The sequence below is a fragment of the Carlito syrichta genome, unplaced genomic scaffold (genome assembly GCF_000164805.1).
Source record: "Carlito syrichta isolate Samal-C Ts95f unplaced genomic scaffold, Tarsius_syrichta-2.0.1 Scaffold310827, whole genome shotgun sequence".
In the NCBI taxonomy this organism is placed as follows: Eukaryota; Metazoa; Chordata; class Mammalia; order Primates; family Tarsiidae; genus Carlito; species Carlito syrichta.
The window spans coordinates 41,252-59,515 of record NW_007254923.1 but is presented as its reverse complement, the minus strand read 5'-3'; the positions used below and the strand labels follow the sequence as shown (position 1 = coordinate 59,515).

The 18,264-nt window shown below is 39.7% G+C and overlaps 1 protein-coding gene across 3 annotated transcripts in view; it reads left to right on the top strand.

Annotated features, from left to right (window-relative positions):
- ZC4H2 (zinc finger C4H2-type containing) overlaps nucleotides 1–18,264 on the top strand; it is a 56,391-nt gene that overhangs the window by 21,282 nt on the left and 16,845 nt on the right. The window contains exon 1 of one of the 3 annotated variants that reach the window (XM_008068415.2): nucleotides 4,744–4,939. The exons of 1 other annotated variant lie outside the window; for it this stretch is intronic. In XM_008068415.2, the coding sequence (XP_008066606.1) occupies nucleotides 4,887–4,939 (53 nt within the window). In that variant the 5' untranslated portion in view covers nucleotides 4,744–4,886. Of the gene's footprint in view, nucleotides 1–4,743; nucleotides 4,940–18,264 lie in introns of those variants that run through there. One more of the 3 variants, XM_008068417.2, reaches the window with a different exon arrangement.

Below are 18,264 nucleotides of genomic sequence, written 5' to 3'. Positions count from 1 at the left end.
ATTCCAGTCTGGGCGAAAGAGTGAGACTCCAACTCAAAAAAAAAAAAAAATTAAGATACTAATAATATATCGTTAATAGGGTTATTACAAGAATTAAAATAACTGTATGCATGCAAATCACTAAATCCCTGGAAAGCTAGGAGAGTACCTGGCATGTCATAAGTGTCCGATAAATATTTGTTGGCTGATTGCATGAATGAATCCTTGATGCTCCTACTCCTTCCCTCTCTTTCTGCTTAGTTTCCTTTAGGAAGTTTTCTCTGATGGTCCCCTTGCTCACTGCCCAGGACTAAGTTGTATCTTCTTTATCTGTGCTCATAGAACCTAAACTTCTTCTTCCAAGTTCTGATTGCTGGGTATACCTGTATATTTATATGTGGTCTTTGTGGTAGCTGATCTCTCCCACAATCAGTAAGCTTGGAGAGGGCAGGGCCTATGTATGTCACATCTACTATGGAATTTCCACTGCCTAGCCCGGTGCCTGACATAATAGGAACACAATAAATATGTTTTGGCTGAATCACCCAAAAACCTTTGCCTCATTTTAATAAGAAATGCTTATTAGAAAATATGATGAACAATTTAGTAAGTAATTTACACTACTTTTTGAAAAGCAATTCAGATTGTAAGCTGTTGTTATATTTCTGCCTTCTGTCTGAGTTCAGTTCATTGTTGAAGCAAGGGGAAAGACCTGTGAATTCAAACAGTCTGGCCTCCAGAATCTATTCTCTGAATGTATAATCATGTTAACAAGAGACTGACAGGCTTCCTTTTGGCTAATTTCTTGCATTTTCATGGGTTTTACTCCCAAAATACTCACCCTCCTTACCTATTTCTTAGCCATAAGAATCAATGTTGATCCTGATAAAACTAAGTTTTTTAAAAAAAATTCCTACTACCTCAAGTCTTTCAGTTCTTCTAATAAAATCATGCATTAGAACTCACTGCTAGCATAGCTCTTAAATATTGTTTCAACCATTACAGACTTCTGATCAATTGTAAACTTCTGAATATTTACTACTGAAAAGCCTGTAGCTCGGCTTGGAGATACTGTTTTAAGTGCTGCTTCAGGAGAAGTGGCAGAAGACTATGGTTTCCTTCTCTTCCACTCTTTCTCTGTAACATATTCCTCCCTCTCATTGCTAATCTAGTTTCTCACAACTCAACAAGGGGCAAGTTATATATCTGTTCTTAAAGAGGTCAAGGAGCCAAAGGCAAACCTTTGGAAGCTAAGAGACTTATAACTGTTTCTTTAATTGCACATCTTAATTGTCAGAAATAGCACAAACCTTCTTCCAAGCTCCAGATGCCTCCGAGGCCCTGTCTCCTAGATTAGTTGGCATCTCTCTTTAATGCCCATGGATTGGAAGCATGGGACCTGCTTGGCCCTCTGCAAATGCCCTGTATTGGAGTGCACCATCTGGCTGAAAAAGTGACAGAGGTATTCAGACTCCATGGAGGCAGCAGCAGCTTGATATAGGCCTCGTGGGTCCATAGGAAGAGTCAGGAGTCCCGGTTCTGTGTCACTCAAGGTAAATGTCATTAGATAAGTCCTTTGCCTCTCTTGGCCTCAGTTTCTTCATCTGTAAAATAAGGTTTTGGGGCTAGGCACGGTGGCTCAGGCCTGTAATCCCAGCACTTTGAGAGACGGAGGCGAGAGGATTGCCTGAGTCCAGGGGCTCGAGACCAGGCAACTTGGTGAGACCTCATCTCTACAATAAATAAAAAAATAAGCTGGGCATGGTGGCACACACCTGTAGTTCCAGTTACTTGGAAGACTGAGGTGGAAGGATCGTCTGAGTCCAGCAGGTCGAGGCTGTGGTGGCTGTGAGCGTGCCACTGCACTTCAGCCTCCTGGGCAACAGAGTGAGATTTTGACTAAAAAAAAAGGTTTGGTGGGGCTTGAAAGACATGATAGCTACCATATTACTGCCAAATCAGACTCCAAACCTATTAACATATTTAACTTAAACAGGTACATAGCCACATCCAGATGTTAGCTAGACCTGTGAACATAGTGAGAGGTAAGGATTCTTAGAGGAAGTGGATGGTGGAAAAAAAGATAGACATTAGTTTTAAAACCTCAAAGGCCATTTGTAACTGCTTTCCACCCATCCACTTCTCCTCAAACAAGCATTAACTCACATTTTTAAAAAACTATCCTTGATTTTCTTTTTTTAAAAATAAAGATGTAGGGTACAATTCAGGATTAGGTATACAAACGTTGATTATGCAGGTGCCCTTGTTGATGAGGTGTGCCCTCCCTCCCCTAGCAGTTTCCCTCAACTGCCAATACCAACTCCCTCCCCTGGCAGTTTTCTATTATTGCCAATCCCTTTCTTATAGCATTATGATAATTGTTCAAGGTCTGCTTATGAGTGAGAACATATGGTACTCTGTTCTTTGTTTCTGTGATAGATCACTGATTATGATCGACTCTAAATCCATCCAAGTTGCTTCAAAGTCCATATGTTTGCATTAACTCACATTGTAAAGCACTTTATGCTTGACATAAGTATATACATCTGGGGCCCCATTTTACTTTTGATCACTGCACTTGTAAAGACACATTCCCTACATTAGTTGAAAGTAACTTGGTCCAAACTGAGTCTGTTCTCTAGCTTTGTAACTTACTTTGTGGCCTTGGCAAAGCCTAAGTCAGTTTTCTTCCTTGTAAAAGATGATGAATCTGTTTGCCCCCTTACAGTTATTGTGAGAATGAAATGGTAGACAATACATCAGGCCCTCAGCACAGTAGCCAGTATATGTCAGGCATTTACATGAGCTTGTTCTTTTCCTCTTCCTCTTTTTTTTTTTTTTGAGTTGGAGTCTCACTCTGTCGCCCAGACTGGAGTGCAGTGGCTGCTCCTGGCCATCACAGCCTCGACCTGCTGGGCTCCGGTGATCCTTCCGCTTCAGTCTTCCGAGTAGCCGGAATTACAGGCATGCGCTACCACGCCCGGCTGATTTTTAAATTTATTGTAGAGATGAGGTCTCGCTGCCCAGGCAGGTCTCGAACCTGCGGGCTCAGGCAATCCACTCACCTCAGCCTCCCAAAGGTGCGGGATTACAGGCTGAGCCACCGGCTCCTCTTCCTCTTAAAGGACAGGGCTAGGACCAGTTCTTGGCTCTGGATTCACAGACTTCATGACCAACCAAATGAGTAGTCTTTAAATGCCAACTAGTGGCTCTATAAGATAGGGACTTCCAGGATAATCAAGAAAATATTAGACTAGGGAAAATTTCCTGGTTATGAAAATTATTATATCTGGGATCTAAAGAAGAGAAGAACTTCAATTCCTTCCTTGGAGAACTGCTAAAATCAGTGTGGACATCCAGAATGGCCTGAGATTCATGTTCCATAAACATTTCTTGAGCTCCCACAAAATACCAGGCCCTGTATTCAACACTATCATGGGGTGATCTCATTGAATCCTTACAATAAGCCTTTGTGGTGGACTCACTAGATCCATTTTTTTTCACATGGGAAAACTGAGGCTTCAGAAGAAGAAGGGCAAACTCAATCAGAGAGAATTCTGATTCATCTTTAGTTGTGAGTGAATCAAGGTTCTCCTTTTATCCAAAGACTGGTTCTCTGGGCCTGTCTGTGCTGAGTAACTACCTCTTAATGGCTCTCATCTCCTCTATCATTCTCTATCTGCTTCCAGTGTTATCTCCCTAAGATGTCCCTTCAACCTTATCACTCCTGTGCTTTGAAGCATAAATTAATTCTGCATTTCTTGGTACACAATAAGCGCTTAATAAATGTTTATTGGGTTAATGTGTGCCTCTAGGATTAATTCCAAACTCCTTAGTCTGATATTCACAGTATTTAACAATCTGGCTCCAACATACCTTTTCTAGATATTTTATCTCCTACTTTTTGTTCCTACCTCTATACCTCATATTAGAACCCTGTATTCCAGATAGTATGAACCCCTCATATTTTTCTTTTCTCTCTGTGTGTTGAAACGCCCATTTTCTCCTCTATGGTCTAGCAAATTCTCACTTTTGAGGCTTATTTATATCTTCTCTACACGGGTTGCACCCTATTTATTCCTGTATTATGACACTACACTGTACTGTAATTAATGAATAAAATTTCAGTTTCTTTCTTCTTAAAGACAATGACTTGCTTTCATTTATCTGTGCTTCACGCAGTGATTCCCTCAGTACTTCTTTCATGGACTGGCCATGTCTGAACTCAGCACTTTTTTGTCGAATGGGTAAGAAGCTGGAAGGAATTACATTCACCTCCCCTCTTCCGTTTTCCTTAGCTTTTGCAGCTGCTTTCCTCTCCCATCCTCCTCTTCTCCACCCCCGCCCCACCCCATTGGAATGCCACAGTTACTAGTCCCCAGGGAGCAGCTAGAGCACCCTACACATCCGAAACCAATTCCCCTGAGGGCTTTCTAGTCTCCAGCATAATTAGCGACTTCTAGTAACCTTTTGGGGGTGAGTAGGCGTGAAAGCCCCTGCAGGGGTGTTAGTGGGTATATCTCTCATCTCTCCAGTTGCCTTCAGGAGTGTTTGTTTTATTTTGTTTTGTTTTACATTTTTCTGCACACAGGCCGGGCAAACATCCCCATTCCTTTGCACTCCTCACAACCTTTGACATAATTGTCTGTGACAAATTGATTTAAAGTGCGGCTGCAGGAAGAGAAACAGGCATATCTCGCTTGGCCTTCTGGGAGTTGTAGTCCTGGAAGCCCTCAGGCTGTCTGGCTGGCCCTAGAGCTGCGGACTACAGCTCCCAGGCCTCTTCAAATCCCTACCGCACAGGCTCAGAGCCCCAAACCCGAAGGAGGTGGCTACATTGTGTCTATTGTATCCCTTGTCTGGTGTATTTGTGCATCTCTCGGGACGTGAAATCGAGAGTGAAAAGCATGGCAGATGAGCAAGAAATCATGTGCAAATTGGAAAGCATTAAAGAGATCAGGTAAGTGGTACATTGCAACATCACCCCTGCCCCTCAAGCCCCCCAAAATCCCTTGTTGCGGGAGAGGGCTGAGTTACCTATGGAAAGTATCTATTGTTGGACTACTTGCCTAGTGGATCTTGAAAGGTGCCAATTCACTTACAGACTTCCAAATGATGTGAGGATGGTAGGGAGGTTGGGTAGTATTGAAACCGAGACTAGTGGGTGTCGGGAGTCATTCATGTATACATTTTTTCAAAGTACTTGTTGGCCCTAGGGTGTCTTTGGTTCCTTGCATATTAGGAGTCAAGATTTTTTATTTTCCTTCAGTCTTCCGTTCAACTTCAGAACCTGGAGCTTGGGATAATTTTTTTGACAGCCAAGTTTAGCCCGTCAGGACTGGTGGCAACTTCCAGGGGTTGTCAGGCTGAGGGTGCAGAGAAATCCCGGCGGGCGAAGCTGGGAGAATGGCGCGCGCTCGTTTTTCTTTCACTCACTCGCCACTTTCTTCCTTCCTATCTCGCGCTATAAAGGGGGATGGGAGCAATGAGAACCGAGGACGCTGTCGCTGCACTGATCCTTAACAGCTGCTTTGAGGAGCCAGAGGTGACAGGCAGGCTGGCAAAGTGGGAGTTGTCCAAGTCTGCGGCTGTCCCTGTATCAGCTTTGGCAAGGAGGTGATGTTGTCCTTGCTCAGAACACAATAGCGCCAGGCTGGATCACTGGTTGGCCTTCTTTCACTTCCCCTGCTCTGACTGAGCCCCTGCTTTGGCTCCGACTTTCTTTCTGAAAGTGACCTGAGTCAGACAGTCTCCCTGGGTTTTTTTCCCCAAGAAAAGACGTGAAGGATATCAAATGTGTCTCTTTAAGAAATATGACTTTGATCATGAGATTTAGCCATTGGAATGCCTGGGTGAGATCTACACATGATGGTTGGTGATGGTGGTGTAGCACTTGGTTTCTTCTGGATTGGCTGCATCTGTCTCCCTCGGATTCTTTGACTTTTGCTTATTTCAACAAGAGTCCTTTGAGCTTCCTACTTCTCCTTTACAGCTGGAAAAAACTGAGGCTCAGATAATTTGAGTGACTTTCCCAGAGACACACAGCTTGAAAGTGTCATATTTTGTCAGTCTACTTGCAAAGGCCCTTCTTGTTCCACTATGATCCATGAAAAGACTGGGAAGTGGGGAGGGCATATGTTGCAATCTTCTTTTGCAAAAGCATCAGGAGATAGACATCTTGGTGTAGTAGAATGCCAGCTGTCATAATAGCAATACAGCTAGTCCTACAGATGGAGAGCCTAAGCATCTACTTTTACTGGGCATTAAAGGAACCTCCACCCCATCCCCAGAGAAGGACTAGGTGGGAGCAAGGACTTTTATTCTCAATGAAAATAGACCTTTTTCAGTGGAGACCACCTGTAGAACTATGACTTCTACCCTTACCAGTTAGTTACCATGGGTTTCTACCCCAACTAGCTAGGATGGAATCAGCAGAAACCTAGAGAAAAGGTTGAACTCCCACCTCTACCACAGCAGTATAAAAGAGCCCCTCCCTAACCTGAATATTGAAAGACAATAGAGAAACTGAACTTCTACTGTCCCTCTTCCACCCAGGATAGTGTCAGAGGAGAACTGCTATAACAAAAGATTTAAATAAGATCCAGAGTATTCAACTTTTAGTGAGAAATCACTAGCCATATCAAGATATCAACTCAAATGAAAAGATAAAATAAACAGATACCAATATTGAGATGACACAGATGTTAGAATTATCTGACAAGTATTTTAAAGCACCCATCATAAAAATGTCAATAAGTGATTATAGCACACTTGAAACAAATGATAAAATGGAAAAATCTCAACAAATAAATAGAAAGCCTCAGCAAAGAAATATAAAATATAATGAAGAACCAAATGAATCTTTTAGAACTGAAAAATAATATGAAAAACTCTACAGACTCAATGGACTGGGCACAGTGGTTCACACCTCTAATCTCAGCACTTTGGAAGGTTGAGACATGAGGATTTCTTGAGGCCAGGAGTTTCAGACCAGACTGGGCAACATGATGAGTCACTGTCTTTACAAAAAAAAAAAGGCTGAGGGTGGTGGCATGTGCCTGTAGTCCCAGTGACTCGGGAAGCTGAGGTGAGAGGATTGCTTGAGCCCAGGAGCTTAAGACTACAGTGAGCTACAATTGTGCCACTACACTCCAGCCTAGGTGACAGAGTGAGACCCTGTCTCTAAAAAATGGACAAACAAAAACTCAATGGATGAGCTTAATAGCAAGATGGAAAAGATAAAGGAAAAACATTCAACAGCTTAAACATAAATAATAGAAATCACCATGGAACTATAACAAAAGCCTTAACATTTATGCCAACAGAATCCCAGAAGGAGAGGAGACAAGAAAATGGGTAGGACTGAAAAAGTACCTAAAGAAATAATGACCTATGAGGGGAAAAATAAATAGAATGAAAGATTTCTCATCAGAAACAGACAAGACCCTAGCAGGAAGTGACACCTCTTTTAAGGGTTGAAGAAAAATAAGTATCAACTCAGAATTCTATGTCCAGTGATAATATCCTTCAATATTGAAGGGATAATTGGGACATTCTTAGATGAAGGTAAACTAAGAAAATTTAGATCTATCCTAAAATAATGACAATAGTAAGTTCTTAAAACAGAAAATAAACAATAAAAGGAGGAATCTTAGGGCTTCAGAAAGGAAGGAAGAACACAATAAGCAAAAGAATGGGGGAAATAAAGTTCATGTGTGATGATTAAAACTAATTTTATAACATTTTCTAATGTGGTCTCAGTGTATGTCGAGGAGATATTTAAGACATTTGTATTATAAATGGGGGAGTGTAAAGAAATGTAAAAGGGAGGGAAGAGTCCTATACTTCACCGATCTAGGTAAAATGATGTTGTCAGAAGGCCATTAGACAAATTATGTATATGTAATGTATTTCTGAGAGCAAACACTAAAAAAGCTATACAAATATATTCAAGATGGTATTTAAATAATCAAAATCTAAAGAATGTTCAAGTCACCCACAGGAAGGCAGGGCAAAGAAAATGGAGAAAATAAAAACACAGAGAACAAAAAATAAAACAAAAAATAAGATGACAGACTTAGCCTTAGCATATTAATAACAACATTAAAATACCATGCAAACATTAATCAAAAGAAAGCAGGAGTGGCTATCTCAATATCAAACAAAACAGACTTCAGAGGAAAGAAAATTTCCAGAGACTGAGAGAGACATTAAGTAATGAAAAGGGTTTAATTCATCACAAAAACATAACAATTCCAAATGTGTATGTTCCAAAAGTGACTTAAACTATTTTTGACATTATTACAGTAATATACAAGGGTTAAATCACATAATTTAAGAATGTAAAATGGAGAAAATACAACAAATATATATTTGATCTTCATATATGGATAGGTAAACATGTATGAGAGGTGCAAAGAAGGAGAAAGCAAAGGAGGTCAGAGGGAACTGGAGAAAGGAGCTAACATTCATTGGGCACCTATGAATTTCAAAGCTCTTGGCTCATTTAATCTTTAATCTTCCCAATGAAAATCTGTGGTAGGAGTTATTATCTTCATTTGACAGATAAGGACACTGAGGATCAGAGAGGTTAGGCAACCTTTGTATAGTTACACAACTAGGAAAGAAAGAATATATCCTTCTGTTCACATGGCATGTACATTTCAATTGCCCTTACAATGCTGATTATCTGATTAACCATTATTCACAGTTCGTCAACTACTATAATCCTGAATCTCTTAAAGAACAATCAGAACAGCCTATTTCTGTTTTGTTTTTTTTTTAAAGTAATGTTCTTTGGGTTAAAGCAGCAATGATGATGGCATGATTACCTATCTGCCTGAGGAAGTCAAGCTAAGAACCTTATAAATAGCATACACCAGTGGCAATATTTGCAGTGGGAAAGGCCTCAGGGATAGATTCTCCCACCACAGATCATTCTCTGCTCCCGACTCCAACCACATGGTCACCCATATCTTGTCTCCTAACCCCAAACATACTCCAACATTATGCTAATAGCCTCAGCCCCCAAATTCCTTACTGGTCTATTTTGCCCTTGTGTTCCTTGAACTTTTATTTTATTTTGGATAAGCTCCTGTACTTCCATGTCTTCAAATATCATCTCCCAAATCTCCAACCTCTATATCCCACTTCCTGCCAAGCTTCAGCTTAATACATACCAAACCCTACTGATCTTGTCTACTGGGATGTTCCACAAATACAGCTCAGCTTGGCCAACACTAAACTCTTCAAGTCTCCCCACTGCAATCAAGGTCCTCCCTATAAACCTCTGGTTTAATGCTACCATTCTTTACAAAGTTACCTCTGATTGAAATCTGAAAGTCAATTTTGACTTTACTTTCTCTTTTATGACTCACCTGCAATCGCTTAGCAAATGCCATGGTTTCTACTGTCAACATCTTGCTTAAATCCCTATCTGGTTCTCCACCTCCAGACATACTGGTTCACTTTAGGCCTTCAACATGACTGGCCTGAATATTTGTCATTTTGTATCAATTTCTACCTGTAGACTTATTTCATGTCTACAGTTTATCCCCTATCTTCAATGTCATCCACACTACTATGAGAACCACCTACACAAGCCACAGGTATTATTATGTTATTCCTCTAACACATTTATTGACTTGCCATTGCATATAGCAGTCCTTTTGGAAATAAAGGATGCATATCATTTATTAGCTTATAAAATGAATTTAATTAGTTGCTAGTAGCATTATAAAAATTCTTGTAAAAATCAGTAGGAAATTATCAATATACATTATATATGAAATGGTAGGTATGCTTTGGAGACAGTTACCTTTCCATTTTAAATCTATGTAAGTATGTATTGGGTCACAAGATGAAATTCGTTTACATTAAGGTCACTTCTTAGTGAGTATATGTTGGGCACATATTTGCTTGTCATTGTTACCATGGCATTGATGCCCCTCTCCCCAACAAATCGGGTCCAGACCCACCATTCTGAACTTATCTGCTATTACTTCTTTCCCTTCACTCTGTCTTTAACCATATAGAGCTTCTTCATTGTTTCATATATTCCCATTCCTCTAGGTCTCTTTCTGTGCAGATTCCTCATTCTCAAATGGCATTCCCTAATTCCAAGCCTATATTTCCTTCTCATTGTTCAAGGAAGACCCAGATAACATGACTTCTCTTGCCCCAAACCTTCTCAAACTCTCTAGTTTAAATGAATCACAACCCCCTCCCCAGGCCCCAGAGGGAGATTTATTTAGCACTCAAGTTATTCTACCTTAGTTGCAGTTTTGAATCGACACATATCTCCTTCCTTTCTTCATTCTGCCATTGCTGTGGCAGCCTCAGCACACTTTCTGTCTTCTGGCTTGGGAACTGACTAAGCCCCAGTGCTCACCCAAGAGCAGGTCATAAAACAGTTGGGACCTCTGGGCTTGAGGATGGGTAAGTCAAGCCAATCAATCCTGGCCACAGGAAAGAGAATTGAAAGGAGTTGTCATTTGGTATTGAGCTGTAGGAAAGTCTTCAACGTAAACTGTTCTAAGAAAGCTGCTGCTTTTCTGACAGTAGCTATGTTCCCAGATGAACAAACAAACATTAAGTGGAGGAACACTGGGTACATGGGCAATATTATCACCAGCTTGGAGTCAGCAAGACAAGCTGGTTTCTTTTTTGTTCATGCAGTGACGTTTACTGAGCACCTGCTCTGAACCATACTCAGGCTATTCTGTGGTGGCCCTCGCTTAGGATAAATTAGACCTGTTCCAAAGGATCTTCCAATCAAAACCAACAACTCTGATCTCTCCCCTAAGTTTCAGACTCACCTACCCAACTGCCCACTTAGCCAACCACCCTGCATGTATCACTGGCATCTCAAATAGTCTCCAACAGAATTTTCAATTCCAACCTCAATCCTAAATGTTTACTTTTCCCAGTCTTTCCCATCTCAGTAAATGTTCCACCATACCGAAATCTGGAAGCCACTCTTTATTCTTTCCTCTCTGTGATTCCCTCCATACAAATCATTGGCACAGTGGTTATTAAACTTGACCATGCCTGAGGCTCCACCGAAATGGCCATTGAATGATAGATTTCTGGGCCCCATCCCCAGAGTCTCTGATTCAATAGATCTTGGATGGGACCCAATAATTTGCATTTCCAACAAGTTTCCATGAAATGTTATTGCTACTGGTGTGGGGACTAACACATGGAGAACCACTGTATTAATAAGACCAGGCCAGTTATACATATAAAACATAATCTGAAATTGTCCAATTTGCATCATCCCCTCAACTCATCACCAAATGCCAGCACCTTTCCATCGCTCTCTGTTAGCCAATGATTTTTCACTTGATCGTCTCACACTCCAGGCCTACAGGTCCCCGCTGTCCTATCCTGCTTTTTGATTGAGTATTGGGACTGAGTCACCTCTGAAGCTGTATGAAAGATGAGCTTGCCAAATTTGTCCTAGGATTGGATGATCCATGGCCCTAAAACCCCTCCACATTTGCCAGCAAGGAGTCATTGGAAAGGAAATGTCCAGCTGAATGTTTTTGTCTTAGCTCAGACATCTATCTGGAAAAGCTGTGGCCTAGCAATCTGCTATGGTCTGAATGTCCCCCAGTATTCATGTAACTTTCCCCCCATTGTGATGATATTAAAAGGAGACACATTTTGGGATGCAATTAAGTAATGAGGCCTCCACCCTCACGAGTGGATCGGTACCTTATAAGGAACTTGTGGGAACTGGCTTAGTCCTTTTAGTGCAGTTCTGTTCTTCTGTCATATGACAACACAGTATGCATCCCCTCCTGAAAATGCAGCAACAAGGCACCATCTTAGAAGAATAGACCAGACCCTTTCTTGGGCACCAAAAATGTTGGCACATTGATCTTGAACTTCTCAGCCTCTAGAACTATGAGAAATAAATTTTTATTCTTTATAAATTACCCAGTCTATGATATTGTGTTATACAAGTGCAAACAGACTAAGACAGGTGCTCAGGAATACTAGTTCAAAAGTTATGTCAGATGGTAGCCCCAGTGATTGTGGAAATCCTAAGGAAGTATCCTGTGATTTTCCTGGGGTTCAGGGGCCACACCAGCTGTGCTTAAGCCTCCTGGAAGGATCTCATTAGGAGATTTTACACATACAATCAAATCTTTAGTGACTATGCTTTCCTCACTTGTAGGGTCAAACATTCCACAGATTTCATCTCCTGGGGCCATTCAACAATTCCGTGTGAGGCTATATGCTGATTCTACTTCTCAGGTGGAATTTCCAAGGTTCCAAGAGGTTCCACGATGTGCACTATTTTACCCTGAAATGGTGATGACTGAGCCAGGACAAGAACACACCCTTCTGTCTTGTTTTCCATGGCTTTAAATCTGACATAGGATTGAAATTCCTTGGTGTGATGGAGAGGTGATCACATTCCAAACGTTGGATTTTCCACTGCCTAGATTTGTGATCTTGGGAAAGTCACTTTATGTATTTCAATCTCAAATTGTTCATCCGTAAGAATGAAGCTAAGCATACTTGCTAGTATGGTTCTGAGGAGGATCAAATTCAATAGCATATAAAGTGCCTGATACAGTTGCTGGAGCATAAGCAGCACCATGAATACAATAGCTGCCATTACTAGTATTATTATTAAACAAAGTTATTATGTAATAAAGCCTTTCTTTTTTTTTTTTTGAGTTGGAGTCTCACTCTGTCACGCAGTGGCTGTTCCCGGCCACCGCGACCTCAACCTGCTGGGCTTCGGCGATCCTTCTGCCTCTGCCTTCCAAGTAGCTGGAACTACAGATGTGCTACCACTCCCGGCTCATTTTTTGATTTATTGTAGAGATGAGGTCTCGCCAAGTTGCCCAGGCGGGTCTCGAACCCGCGGGCTCAGGCAATCCACTCATCTCAGCCTCCCAAAGGCACGGGATTACGGGCTGAGCCACTGAGCCCGGCTAATAAAGCCTTTCTTAAGACCCAGTTGCTTTCAGTCCCTGACACTTACAGACTCTTAATAAATGTTCACTGAATGAATGAAATCCTCGCCACTCTTGCTAATGTCTTTCCTTCTCTGAGGTAACTAATGTTATAAGTACACTTGCTACCAGTGTATGGTTATCTTAATGTGCTGTTAAATTGGTTTGCTGGTCTTTGTTGAGGTTTTTTGTTTTTTCATCAATGATATCATCCTTTAGTTTTCTTTTTTGTGGTATCATTGTCTGTCTTTATTATTTCTTTCTGAGCTTATAAAATGAGTTTGGAAGTGTCCCCTCCTCTTCAATACTTTGGAAGAGTTTGACAAGAATTGGTATTAATTCTTCTCTAAATATTTTTTGGAATTTACCAGTGAAGCCATCTGGTTCTGTGCTTTTTGTTGTTGTTGGGAAGTTTTTGATTACTGATTCAATCTCCTTACTAGTTATAAATCTATTCAGATTTTCTGTTTATCCGGTACTCAGTTTTGCTAGACTGCATGTTCCTAGGAATTTATTCATTTCCATGTTATCCAGTTTGTTGCTATATAGCTGTTCGTTGTACTAGTTTGTGATCCTTTTTATTTCTTTGACATCAGTTATAATGTCTCCTCTTTAATTTCTGATTTCAATTAACTGAGTTTTCTTCCTTTTTTCTTAGTCTAGCTAAAGGTTTGTCAATTTTTTAAAACTAACTCAGTTTCATTTTTTAAAAATTGTATTTCTATTCTCTATCTGTCTTATTTCTGCCCTAATCATCATTATTTCTTCTTTTTGCTAACTTTAGACTTAGTTTGTTCTTTTTCTAATTCCTTGAGATATAATGTTGGGCTATTTATTTGATAGCTTTCTTCTTTCTTTCTGTAGGTGTTTATTACTATGTATTATTTCTGGATATGTTGTCTTTTTATTTTCCTTTGTTTCAAGGCAAATTTTTCTTTTCTAAGTTTTCTTATGATTTCCTCATTAACCCATTGATTGTTCAAAAGTGTGAAGTTTAATTTTAACATATTTGTGAATTGCCCAGTTTTTCTTCTGCTGTGGATTTTCCTTGTGGACAGAAAAGATGCTTGGTAGGGTTTCAGTCTTCTTACATTTGTTAAGACTTGTTTATTAACCTAACATGTGATCTGTCTTGGAAATTGTTCTATGTATAGTTGAAAGAAATCTATTCTGCTGCTGTTGGGTTTAATGTTCTCTATGTCGATTAGGTCCATGTGGCCTATAGATAGTGTTGTTCAAGCTTGCTGTTTTCTTATTGATTTTCTGTCTGGCTGTTCCATCTATTATTGAAAGTGGGGTATTGAAGCCTCTTACTATTATTGTATTTCTATTTTTCTCTTCGGTTCTGTCAACATTTCTTTATATATATGTTTATATATAAATTTATATGTTAATGTATATACATTTATAACGTTATAGCTTTCTGGTGAATTGATCCTTTTATTATTATATGATGTTCTTTGTTTTTAGTGACAGTTACCTGTATTTTTAGCCAAATGAAATTGTCCCACAATTTTCTGAGAGTGTTAATTTTAAAAAATCTTTTATAGCTCTACATATTTTAGGGGATCATTTCTATTTCTATGTCTTCAAGTTCACTAATCTTTATCTAAACTAACGTATTTTTCATCTTACACACAGTAGTTTTTATCCCTAGACTTTTTATTTGAGTTTATTAGACATTTTATTTATTTGCTTATTTATTTATTTGTTGGTTACTGGCATATATTTGTATTTTTATACTTAGTATCAGTTTTATGCTTCTGAGTCTTGCTGTTAAGTTTAGTTAAGTGTAATCATAGCAATATTTTGTCTAGAAGTCATTTTCCCTAGAACTAATGCAAAACTCTTCTTTGTACTTTAAGTAATGCTTTATAAATAGTGATTTTTCCCACCTTGGCTGTTGGGAACAGTCACTGTTCCTAGGCCTGTGCAGGCTCTGATCACTGTTTCCTGTAATACATTTGGGTGGTTATTTCTTTGGCCTTAAGTAATTTCCTTACACACATGTGCTGATCAATATTTAACTAAATTCTTGGGGGAAGATTGTGAGAGTTCTCTACCTACACTGGTCTACTTTCTCTAAAACCCTTTCCTGCAAATTCTATGTTGGGCTTTTTCAGACTCCGTTCTATTTTCTCTATTGAAGGAGACTATCAGGCTCTGTCTGAATAGTCCCTCCCTGCCCTGCAGCCTAGAATATTGTTTTAGGCATTAATATATGGCAATCTTAGGGTTCATCCAAGCTTTTCCATCTCTCAGAGATCACTGACTTTATTTCCCTGAGGTCTAGTGACTTAAATGCTGGGTTTTTTTTTTCAAAATTTTATCTTTTTTATGTTTTTTAATATTTTACCTGGGAGGGTACATCTGGTCTTTGTTACTCTGTCTTCAACAGAAGTGAAAGTCAAGGTTGTTTTCCAAATATGCTTTTAAAAGATAAGATTTTATCATTTAAGACACAGATATTTTACTTTTAAAAATCTAAGGTTGCCGGGCTCGGTGGCTCAGCCTGTAATCCTGCGCCTTTGGGAGGCTGAGGTGAGTGGATTGCCTGAGCCCGCGGGTTCAAGACCCGCCTGGGCAGGCGAGACCTCATCTCTACAATAAAATCAAAAAATTAGCCGGGCGTGGTAGTGCGTGCCTGTAATTCCGGCTACTCGGAAGGCTGAGGTGGAAGGATCGCCGGAGCCCAGCAGGTCGAGGCTGCGGTGGCTGGGAGTGGCCACTGCACTCCAGTCTGGGCGACGGAGTGAGACTCCAACTCAAAAAAAAAGAAAAAAATCTAAGGTCGGGATGTGTCTTAAAAGTCATCACTAGGCCAGGCGAGTGGCTCACACCTATAATTCCAGCACTTTGGGAGGCCGAGGTGAGAGGATTGCCTGAACCCACGGGTTCAAGACCAGCCTGGGCAACCTAGCGAGATCTCATCTCTACAATAAATTAAAAATAAAATTAGCCAGGCATGGTGGCACACGTCTGTAGTTCCAGCTACTTGGACAGCTGAGGTGGAAGGATCACCTGAGCCCAGCAGGTTGAGGCTGCAGTGGTCGGGAGCATGCCACTGCACCCCAGACTGGATGAGAATGAGACTCTAACTAAAAAAAAAAAAAAAAAAAAAAATCAAAATCATTGCTGTTGCTGTTTTAATCATGTTTAAACATCACAATTTCTTGTGGTCAGGATGCACTTATAATGTTCTTGTCAATACCTCAACATGTGTGAATTTTGCCATGACTATTCATATTGGCATTTTAAAACATTGAGCTATATTCATAATTGCCACTGCATGCGTTGAGTTTAATTGCCATTTAAAATTCCTTCAAAAAGATTTTACTATGATTCTCTGTTGAAAGGAAAAGTTGTTTTGTATGTAGAAAGACTCAGACCAGAAAAGCCTGAAAAAAAATCTTACTTTAAATAACTATACAATAGGTTTTTCAATCTGTATAAAATAGAAAATGTAAATTATAAGAAAACAATTTCATAATATAATTGGTAGCATGTTTTTAGTAGTACACAAAATAACATGTACCTTACATTCAAAGGAATGTTAGATTCAGTTGAATAAATCACTGATTACCCAGGATATTAGTAAAGTTAATCCAACAAAGTTCTAAAATATCAGTAGTTAAGACAGAAATTCATTTCTCTCTCATATTATCAGCCTGGGAACAAAGCACCCATGGTTTGTGTTGTTGATTAGTGCTGGGGACCCAGGCTATTTTTATATGGGGGCTTCACCATATACAGAGTGTTGCCTTCATCTGTATGGTTTAATATTGCCTACTGTTTTATACATGTTTTATCCTGTGGGAAGAGAGCATAAGGATGGTTCTGCCATTTAGAATCACAACGCAGAATTTCCATACATCATTTCTGCTTTCATAAAATTGGCCACAGAGTTGTCACATGGTCACAAAGGATATGGGGGAAAATATGGTCCCCATTCCAGACACACATGCTCAGCTGAAAATTAGTTCTATTATTATAGAAAGAAGGGAGAATGAATTTGGGGGTTCAAAGAGCATGTGTGTTGTTTAAAAGAGAAATGAGAACAGCTTATGATACATTCTGCTACCGGTCTCCAGTTAGATGCAACCCCTGACATTCTCTTATTTCTCTAGCATTTTGAATGCAAACACAGATGCAGGAGCCTTTATGTACTGCTGGTAGGAGTTTGAACTTGTGAGCCATCCTACTACAGATTGATACTGCTTAGTTAAAATAACAATACATATTATTTATGTCCCTAAAATCCCACTCCGGGAATGGATCCCCTCCCCCTCAAATTACTGAGACAGGTACAAGGATATTAATTTAACTCTTTCTTTGGAGGTAGGAGTATGGAAGCAAAGTAGAAGTCTATCCTTGGTAGAGTTGACAGATAAAATGTGGTCGACAGCCATATATAGAAGCAAGGAATCTTGTATCTTAACTTTGGGGGCTTTGTGAAAACTATGTCTTAGAAATAGATCTATTCCACAATTTATGTGTATATACATACAGACATGCATCACTAATAGTATTTTGGTCAACAGTGGACCACATATACAACAGTGGTTCCATAAGATCATAATAGAGCTGAAAAGTTTCTATTGCCTAGTGATGTAGCCATAGTAACGCCATACCACAATGCATTGCTCATGTGTTTATAGTGTTGCCATTTGGGCCTGGAGATTCCATTTTTGGGAGTTGTTAAATTACAATCTCAATTTCCTAAATAGTTATGTAGGACTATTCAAATGATCTATTTCATGGTAGGTGATTTGTAATGGAGTTTTTGGAGAGACTGGTCCATTTCATGTAACTCATCTAATTTGCATGTATAGAGTTGTGCAGGATTGTTATCTTTTGATGCCTGGGGGTCTGTAGTAATATGCTCCATTTCATTTCTGTTACAAATAATTTGTGTTTTTTTCTTTGTTAGTGTTGCTACATGTTTTTGAATTTTATATATCTTTTGAAACAACCAGCATTTTGTTTCATTCATTTCTCTATTGTTTTTCTGTTTTCAATTTCATTGATTTCTGTTCTCATCTTTATTAGTTTCTGTTTTCTGCTTGCCTTGGTCTTATTTTTCCCTTCTTTTTCCAGTTTCTTGGGGTGGGAGATTAGAGTATTGATTTGAAGCATTTTCTCTTTTCTTTTTTTTTTTTTGGTTTTTTTTTTTTTTTTTTTTTTTTGAGTTGGTGTCTCACTCTGTCGCCCAGACTGGAGTGCAGTGGCCGGCCACTGCAGCCTCGACCTGCTGGGCTCCGGCGATCCTTCCGCCTCAGTCTTCCGAGTAGCCGGAACTACAGGCATGTGC